At 35.6% G+C, this 11,586-nt stretch overlaps 1 protein-coding gene across 1 annotated transcript in view; it reads right to left on the bottom strand.

The window, feature by feature from the left end:
* The window catches only part of galt (galactose-1-phosphate uridylyltransferase), a 189,401-nt gene extending 178,042 nt beyond the window's left edge, over positions 1-11,359 (bottom strand). The window contains exons 1-2 of the mRNA XM_052517206.1: positions 10,515-11,359; positions 9,701-9,870 (exon numbers count right to left, since the gene is read on the bottom strand). Coding sequence (XP_052373166.1) covers positions 9,701-9,870; positions 10,515-10,551 — 207 coding nt within the window. The 5' untranslated portion in view covers positions 10,552-11,359. The remainder of the gene's footprint in view (positions 1-9,700; positions 9,871-10,514) is intronic.
* Positions 11,360-11,586: the final 227 nt, after the last annotated feature.

Genomic DNA, 11,586 nt, shown 5'->3' on the forward strand with positions numbered 1-11,586 from the left:
TTACCTGGGAATATTGAAGACTCATGTTAAAAGGAACCACCAGCTTTCATATGTTCTCATGTTCTGAACAAGGAACTGAAACGTTAGCTTTCTTACATGGCACATATTGCACTTTTACTTTCTTCTCCAACACTTTGTTTTTGCATTATTTAAAACAAATTTAACATGTTTCATTATTTATTTGAGGCTAAATTGATTTTATTGATGTATCATATTAAGTTAAAATAAGTGTTCATTCAGTATTGTTGTAATTGTCATTATTACAAATACATTTTAAAAATTGGCAGACAAATCGGTATCGGCTTTTTTCGTCCTCCAATAATCGGTATTGGCGTTGAAAAATCATAATCGGTCGACCTCGAATTAATAACCCTAGAGCTGTAAAAAATACATCGAAATAAATATAGAAAAATGAAACGGAAGGCGTTTGAACCTGGTCTGGCACAAAGAGAAGATTACAGTGGGAGACATATAGGCCTACTCACAATCTATAGGATAAGTGTGCCTATTAAATTCACTTCCAACTGTAGATTTAAAAAAGATTACATATAATCTGCTGATTCATTTTTCAAATAATTAATCTGGTTGTTATATACACGGGGGCCCCACAGGGGTGTGTTCTCAGCCCCCTCCTGTACTCAAAGCCAATTCCTCCTTTGGCTGCCTTTCCTTCCAGTTCTCTGCTGCCAATGACTGGAACAAACTGCAAAAATCACTGAAGCTGGAGACTCATATCTCCCTCACTAGCTTTAAGCTGTCAGAGCAGCTCACAGATCACTGTACCTGTACACTGCCCATCTGTAAATATCCCATCCAACTTCCACATCCCCTTACTGTTATTTATTTAGCTCCTTTGCAGCCCAGTACCGCTACTTCATCTTCTGCACATCTATCACCCCCGTGTTTAATTTGCCATACTGCAATAATTTCGCAACTATGACCTATTTATTGACACACCCCCGTATCCTACTTCATTTGCACACACTGTACATTCTCTATTGTATTATTGACTGTATGTTTGTTTATTCCATGTGTAACTCTGTGTTGTTGTCTGTGTCACACCATATTTACTGTATCTACTATATCTACAGTATCTACCCAGTATCTACCTATACATACTGTATCTAATATATATCTACTGTAGCTACCAAAATCTACCTATATCTACCCATATCTACAGTATCTACCCATATCTACAGTAACTACCTATATCTACTGTATCTACCCATATCTACAGTATCTACCTATATCTACTGTATCTACCCATATCTACAGTATCTACCTATATCTACCCATATCTACAGTATCTACCCATATCTACAGTATCTACCCATATCTACAGTATCTACAGTATCTTCTATATCTACAGTATCTACAGTATCTACCCATATCTACAGTATCTACCTATATCTACTATATCTACCGTATCTACAGTATCTACCCATATCTACAGTATCTACCTATATCTACCTATATCTACAGTATCTACCTATATCTACAGTATCTACCTATATCTACAGTATCTACAGTATCTACCTATATCTACAGTATCTACCTATATCTACAGTATCTACCTATATCTACAGTATCTTCGTGGTCCTTCTGTGGCTCAGTTGGTAGAGCATGGCGCTTGTAACGCCAGGGTAGTGGGTTCGATTCCCGGGACCACCCATACGTAGAATGTATGCACACATGACTGTAAGTCGCTTTGGATAAAAGCGTCAGCTAAATGGCATATATTATTATTATTATATTAGTATCTACCCATATCTACCCAGTATCTACCTATACATACTGTATCTAATATATATCTACTGTAGCTACCAAAATCTACCTATATCTACCCATATCTACAGTATCTACAGTATCTACCCATATCTACTGTATCTACCTATATCTACAGTATCTACAGTATCTACCCATATCTACAGTATCTACCCATATCTACTGTATCTACCTATATCTACAGTATCTACCTATATCTACTGTATCTACCTATATCTACCCATATCTACAGTATCTACCCATATCTCCTGTATCTACAGTATCTACCCATATCTACAGTATCTACCCATATCTACAGTATCTACCTATATCTACAGTATCTACAGTATCTACCCATATCTACAGTATCTACCTATATCTACAGTATCTACAGTATCTACCTATATCTACTATATCTACAGTATCTACCTATATCTACTGTATCTACCTATATCTACCCATATCTACAGTATCTACCCATATCTCCTGTATCTACCCATATCTACAGTATCTACCCATATCTACAGTATCTACCTATATCTACTGTATCTACCTATATCTACCCATATCTACAGTATCTACCCATATCTCCTGTATCTACCCATATCTACAGTATCTACCTATATCTACAGTATCTACAGTATCTACCTATATCTACAGTATCTACTATATCTACTATATCTACCTATATCTACTATATCTACAGTATCTACAGTATCTACCCATATCTACAGTATCTACTATATCTACAGTATCTACCTATATCTACAGTATCTACTATATCTACTATATCTACAGTATCTACCCATATCTACAGTATCTACCTATATCTACAGTATCTACCTATATCTACAGTATCTACTATATCTACTATATCTACAGTATCTATCTATATCTACTATATCTACTATATCTACAGTATCTACCCATATCTACAGTATCTACAGTATCTACTATATCTACTATATCTACTATATCTACCTATATCTACAATATCTACAGTATCTACAGTATCTACCCATATCTACTATATCTACAGTATCTACAGTATCTACCTGTATCTACAGTATCTACCTATATCTACAGTATCTACAGTATCTACTATATCTACTATATCTACAGTATCTACCTATATCTACAGTATCTACTATATCTACTATATCTACAGTATCTACAGTATCTACCTATATCTACAGTATCTACTATATCTACTATATCTACAGTATCTACAGTATCTACCTATATCTACAGTATCTACCCATATCTACAGTATCTACCTATATCTACAGTATCTACAGTATCTACCTATATCTACAGTATCTACTATATCTACAGTATCTACAGTATCTACCCATATCTACAGTATCTACCTATATCTACAGTATCTACCCATATCTACAGTATCTACCTATATCTACAGTATCTACCCATATCTACAGTATCTACCTATATCTACAGTATCTACCTATATCTACAGTATCTACCCATATCTACAGTATCTACCTATATCTACAGTATCTACAGTATCTACCTATATCTACAGTATCTACTATATCTACTATATCTACAGTATCTACTATATCTACAGTATCTACAGTATCTACCTATATCTACAGTATCTACCCATATCTACAGTATCTACCTATATCTACAGTATCTACCCATATCTACAGTATCTACCTATATCTACAGTATCTACCTATATCTACTATATCTACAGTATCTACCTATATCTACAGTATCTACCCATATCTACTATATCTACAGTATCTACCTGTATCTACAGTATCTACCTATATCTACAGTATCTACCCATATCTACAGTATCTACAGTATCTACAGTATCTACTATATCTACTATATCTACAGTATCTACTATATCTACAGTATCTACAGTATCTACCCATATCTACAGTATCTACCTATATCTACAGTATCTACAGTATCTACCTATATCTACAGTATCTACCTATATCTACAGTATCTACAGTATCTACCTATATCTACAGTATCTACAGTATCTACCTATATCTACAGTATCTACAGTATCTACCTGTATCTACAGTATCTACCTATATCTACAGTATCTACCTATATCTACTGTATCTACCTATATCTACCCATATCTACAGTATCTACCCATATCTCCTGTATCTACAGTATCTACCTATATCTACAGTATCTACCTATATCTACCTATATCTACCCATATCTACAGTATCTACCCATATCTCCTGTATCTACAGTATCTACCCATATCTACAGTATCTACCTATATCTACTGTATCTATCCATATCTACAGTATCTACAGTATCTACCTATATCTACCCATATCTACAGTATATCTACCTATATCTATCCATATCTACTATATCTACAGTATCTACCTATATCTACAGTATCTAGCTATATCTACAGTATCTACTATATCTACAGTATCTACCTATATCTACAGTATCTACTATATCTACAGTATCTACCTATATCTACAGTATCTACTATATCTACAGCATCTACTGTATCTACAGTATCTAGCTATATCTATAGTATCTACTATATCTACAGTATCTACCTATATCTACTATATCTACAGTATCTACCTATATCTACAGTATCTACCCATATCTACAGTATCTACTATATCTACCTATATCTACAGTATCTACAGTATCTACCCATATCTACTATATCTACAGTATCTACCTATATCTACAGTATCTACCTATATCTACAGTATCTACCCATATCTACAGTATCTACTATATCTACTACATCTACTGTATCTACCCATATCTCCTATATCTACAGTATCTACCTATATCTACAGTATCTACTATATCTACCCATATCTACTACATCTACTGTATCTACCCATATCTCCTATATCTACAGTATCTACTATATCTACAGTATCTACCTATATCTACAGTATCTACCTATATCTACAGTATCTACCTATATCTACAGTATCTACCCATATCTACAGTATCTACTGTATCTACCCATATCTCCTATATCTACAGTATCTACTATATCTACAGTATCTACCATATCTACAGTATCTACCCATATCTACAGTATCTACCATATCTACAGTATCTACCTATATCTACAGTATCTACAGTATCTACAGTATCTACTATATCTACAGTATCTACCTATATCTACAGTATCTACCCATATCTACAGTATCTACCTATATCTACAGTATCTACCTATATCTACAGTATCTACCTATATCTACAGTATCTACCATATCTACAATATCTACAGTATCTACCTATATCTACAGTATCTACAGTATCTACCTATATCTACAGTATCTACTATATCTACTATATCTACAGTATCTACAGTATCTACCTATATCTACAGTATCTACCCATATCTACAGTATCTACCTATATCTACAGTATCTACCCATATCTACAGTATCTACCTATATCTACAGTATCTACCTATATCTACTATATCTACAGTATCTACCTATATCTACAGTATCTACCCATATCTACTATATCTACAGTATCTACAGTATCTACCTGTATCTACAGTATCTACCTATATCTACAGTATCTACCCATATCTACAGTATCTACTATATCTACTATATCTACAGTATCTACAGTATCTACCTATATCTACTATATCTACAGTATCTACTATATCTACAGTATCTACAGTATCTACCCATATCTACTATATCTACAGTATCTACAGTATCTACTATATCTACAGTATCTACAGTATCTACCTATATCTACAGTATCTACCTATATCTACAGTATCTACCTATATCTACAGTATCTACAGTATCTACCTATATCTACAGTATCTACCTATATCTACAGTATCTACAGTATCTACCTATATCTACAGTATCTACAGTATCTACCTATATCTACAGTATCTACCTATATCTACAGTATCTACAGTATCTACCTATATCTACAGTATCTACTATATCTACTATATCTACAGTATCTACTATATCTACAGTATCTACCTATATCTACAGTATCTACCCATATCTACAGTATCTACCTATATCTACAGTATCTACCCATATCTACAGTATCTACCTATATCTACAGTATCTACCTACATCTACTATATCTACAGTATCTACCCATATCTACAGTATCTACCTATATCTACAGTATCTACCCATATCTACAGTATCTACCTGTATCTACAGTATCTACCTATATCTACAGTATCTACCTATATCTACCCATATCTACAGTATCTACCCATATCTCCTGTATCTACAGTATCTACCTATATCTACAGTATCTACCTATATCTACCTATATCTACCCATATCTACAGTATCTACCCATATCTCCTGTATCTACAGTATCTACCCATATCTACAGTATCTACCTATATCTACTGTATCTATCCATATCTACAGTATCTACAGTATCTACCTATATCTACCCATATCTACAGTATATCTACCTATATCTATCCATATCTACTATATCTACAGTATCTACCTATATCTACAGTATCTAGCTATATCTACAGTATCTACTATATCTACAGTATCTACCTATATCTACAGTATCTACTATATCTACAGTATCTACCTATATCTACAGTATCTACTATATCTACAGTATCTACTGTATCTACAGTATCTAGCTATATCTATAGTATCTACTATATCTACAGTATCTACCTATATCTACTATATCTACAGTATCTACCTATATCTACAGTATCTACCCATATCTACAGTATCTACTATATCTACCTATATCTACAGTATCTACAGTATCTACCCATATCTACTATATCTACAGTATCTACCTATATCTACAGTATCTACCTATATCTACAGTATCTACCCATATCTACAGTATCTACTATATCTACCCATATCTACTACATCTACTGTATCTACCCATATCTCCTATATCTACAGTATCTCCTATATCTACAGTATCTACCTATATCTACAGTATCTACTATATCTACCCATATCTACTACATCTACTGTATCTACCCATATCTCCTATATCTACAGTATCTACTATATCTACAGTATCTACCTATATCTACAGTATCTACCCATATCTACAGTATCTACTATATCTACAGTATCTACTATATCTACAGTATCTACTATATCTACAGTATCTACCCATATCTACAGTATCTACTGTATCTACCCATATCTCCTATATCTACAGTATCTACCATATCTACAGTATCTACCCATATCTACAGTATCTACCATATCTACAGTATCTACCTATATCTACAGTATCTACCCATATCTACAGTATCTACCTATATCTACAGTATCTACCCATATCTACAGTATCTACCATATCTACAGTATCTACCCATATCTACAGTATCTACCATATCTACAGTATCTACCTATATCTACTGTATCTACCCATATCTCCTATATTTACAGTATCTACTATATCTACAGTATCTACCATATCTACAGTATCTACCCATATCTACAGTATCTACCATATCTACAGTATCTACCTATATCTACAGTATCTACCCATATCTACAGTATCTACCTATATCTACAGTATCTACAGTATCTACCTATATCTACAGTATCTACTATATCTACTATATCTACAGTATCTACAGTATCTACCTATATCTACAGTATCTACCCATATCTACAGTATCTACCTATATCTACAGTATCTACCCATATCTACAGTATCTACCTATATCTACAGTATCTACATATCTACAGTATCTACAGTATCTACAGTATCTACCTATATCTACAGTATCTACCCATATCTACAGTATCTACAGTATCTACAGTATCTACCTATATCTACTATATCTACAGTATCTACAGTATCTACAGTATCTACTATATCTACTATATCTACTATATCTACCTATATCTACTATATCTACAGTATCTACAGTATCTACCTATATCTACAGTATCTACCTATATCTACAGTATCTACCTATATCTACAGTATCTACAGTATCTACCTATATCTACAGTATCTACCTATATCTACAGTATCTACCTATATCTACAGTATCTACCTATATCTACCCATATCTACAGTATCTACCCATATCTCCTGTATCTACCTATATCTACAGTATCTACCTATATCTACCTATATCTACCCATATCTACAGTATCTACCCATATCTCCTGTATCTACAGTATCTACCCATATCTACAGTATCTACCTATATCTACTGTATCTATCCATATCTACAGTATCTACAGTATCTACCTATATCTACCCATATCTACAGTATATCTACCTATATCTATCCATATCTACTATATCTACAGTATCTACCTATATCTACAGTATCTAGCTATATCTACAGTATCTACTATATCTACAGTATCTACCTATATCTACAGTATCTACTATATCTACAGTATCTACCTATATCTACAGTATCTACTATATCTACAGTATCTACTGTATCTAGCTATATCTATAGTATCTACTATATCTACAGTATCTACCTATATCTACTATATCTACAGTATCTACCTATATCTACAGTATCTACCCATATCTACAGTATCTACTATATCTACCCATATCTACAGTATCTACAGTATCTACCCATATCTACTATATCTACAGTATCTACCTATATCTACAGTATCTACCTATATCTACAGTATCTACCCATATCTACAGTATCTACTATATCTACCCATATCTACTACATCTACTGTATCTACCCATATCTCCTATATCTACAGTATCTACCTATATCTACAGTATCTACCCATATCTACAGTATCTACCCATATCTCCTATATCTACAGTATCTCCTATATCTACAGTATCTACCTATATCTACAGTATCTACCCATATCTACTACATCTACTGTATCTACCCATATCTCCTATATCTACAGTATCTACTATATCTACAGTATCTACCTATATCTACAGTATCTACCTATATCTACAGTATCTACCTATATCTACAGTATCTACTATATCTACAGTATCTACCATATCTACAGTATCTACCTATATCTACAGTATCTACAGTATCTACCTATATCTACAGTATCTACCCATATCTACAGTATCTACTGTATCTACCCATATCTCCTATATCTACAGTATCTACTATATCTACAGTATCTACCATATCTACAGTATCTACCCATATCCACAGTATCTACCATATCTACAGTATCTACCTATATCTACAGTATCTACAGTATCTACCTATATCTACAGTATCTACCCATATCTACTGTATCTACCCATATCTACTATATCTACAGCTGCTTTCCAATCTTTGGGGATCTCAGACGACACGAAAGAGAGGTTGAACAGGCTAGTAATAGGGGTGGCAACAATTTCGGCAGATAATTTTAGAAAGGGTCCAGATTGTCTAGCCCGGCTGATTTGTAGGGGTCCAGATTTTGCAGCTCTTTCAGAACATCAGCTGAAAGGATTTGGGAGAAGGAGAAATGGGGAAGGCTTGGGCGAGTTGCTGTTGGGGGTGCAGTGCTGTTGACCGGGGTAGGAGTAGCCAGGTGGAAAGCATGGCCAGCCGTAGAAAAATGCTTATTGAAAATCTCAATTATGGTGTGTGTCCTTTCTGTTGGTGTTCCCAGGACAGAGGGGGTTGTTTGGGTCGTGTCGGGGTTATAGGGTTAGAGGTCAAGGTTCTCACCTCTCCGTAGGCCCTGGTGTTCCCAGGACAGAGGGGGTTGTTTGGGTCGTGTCGGGGTTATAGGGTTAGAGGTCAAGGTTCTCACCTCTCCGTTGGCCCTGGTGTTCCCAGGACAGAGGGGGTTGTTTGGGTCGTGTCGGGGTTATAGGGTTAGAGGTCAAGGTTCTCACCTCTCCGTTGGCCCTGGTGTTCCCAGGACAGAGGGGGTTGTTTGGGTTGTGTCGGGGTTATAGGGTTAGAGGTCAAGGTTCTCACCTCTCCGTTGGCCCTGGTGTTCCCAGGACAGAGGGGGTTGTTTGGGTCGTGTTGAGGTACTTGGTCCTCCTCTTCCTTCTCCACCTGGCCACTCCAAGGTCTCTTCATCCTGTGGGCCGACACCAGAACCCACGTGTCCCGGAGGGGGTTGTAGCGCAGGTGCTGGTGCTCTGAGACAGACACAGACACAGAGAGAGAGAGAGATGTTTTTATCTCACTTTTGTATATTATCTACCTCACTTGCTTTGGCAATGTTAACACATGTTTCCCATGCCAATAAAGCCCCTTGAATTGATTTGAGAGAGAGAGAGCGAGAGAGAGAGAGACAGAGAGTGACAGAGAGAGAGAGAGATACAGAGAGAGATACAGAGAGACAGACAGACACAGAGAGAGAGACAGAGAGACAGACAGACAGACACAGACAGAGAGATGCACATACACACAGTTAGCTAATTAGGTCATCTCAAGAACTAACTACGGATTATGTTGTAGTCCAGCCTCATTTTTTTATAATCGGTAGAGGTTCAGTCACAGGTGAAAGTTATACCAATTAAAGTATATCTGGACTGCGCTCTATAACATGGCCTGCAGGTGGCACCAGAGATGCATCCATGTACTTTATATACCAAAACAGGAACTGAATCACGGGTTCTGTGGTAACATAAAGTCTTGCTGACTGAACATGTAAAGTCATTGGACTATAAAGAGTAACATTATACTTCTTTAACTCCTAAAAGACCAGATGCACTAATAGTCTGTAGTCGTGTTTTAGTAGTGTGTTCTTGCAAATCATGTTCCAGGAAAGAGATATTACCCTTTGGATCAAAGCGGAGTTCATTATTGCTGCTCATTGCGTTGGTCTATGTTGTTGTCACAACGCCGACGACGTGAAAGTCCACCTGTGTCCAGCCCTACTTTACTAAACCTATCTCTGTGTCAGTACCAGTGGTGGCTCGGACTGTCTTCAGTCTGACATCTATAAGATCAACCCTAACCCTGCTTTGAGTTGGTGCTGTTTGGAAAGCGCTCTGCCGCAAACTACTCTCGGAATAGAACCAGTGGAGAATGAAAGCTGCGCAGATGAACGCAGGATTCCAGACGTAACGCAAGGTATACTAGTGGACGCGTTCAGAATCATGCGGAACATTCAGATAGATATGTGTTGTTAAATGTTTGTCTTGGTAGGAGACAATCTTACATATAGTGGCTTTCTGATAACTAGAACAACACCAGTGACTTCATGGCAACAAAAGCAAGCTCAACGACAATATTGACACTGCCACCATGCCTGCGTGACATTTTTTCACCGTTCTGATTGGATATCATTTCACCTCGTCATTCGTTCGAGGTTGGTCAGTTCCTGAATGAGGGTGGATACCTTCTTTCATATGGGGAATTTCTTGATCCATTTCCAATTCCAATAACCCTGAAATAATATGCAATTGTTTATGATGGGGGGGTTGTATATTTTTTTAATTCCTCTGGGGGTTTATGTAAGTAACAGATTTACATGAAAATGTATGAATTGGCCAAATTAACATTGAAGATAAATGTAGTAATAAACAGATTAGGAGTTTTTTGTGATACTACAATTCCCTCAGCAAGATTCTTTTGGACAGAAATCTATGGTGATAAACAATGGGGGAAATCATGGAAAATTGCTAACAAATATTATATCAGTAACAGGGTAAAGGACGTTTCATTTAAAATGTTACATAGAATGTATCCTGTGAAACATGTTTTGGAAAGATTCAAGCTGAAATTGACGATAAATGCGATTTCTGTGGAATGTAGGAGACCATTTTGCCTGTTTTTATAGCAGAATGTTTTGGATGTTTTGGGCCGGTTGTACAATTTAATGGTTTTTATATAATGATTTATTTCAG

Source organism: Oncorhynchus keta, unplaced genomic scaffold (assembly GCF_023373465.1).
Source record: "Oncorhynchus keta strain PuntledgeMale-10-30-2019 unplaced genomic scaffold, Oket_V2 Un_scaffold_6055_pilon_pilon, whole genome shotgun sequence".
Classification (NCBI taxonomy): Eukaryota; Metazoa; Chordata; class Actinopteri; order Salmoniformes; family Salmonidae; genus Oncorhynchus; species Oncorhynchus keta.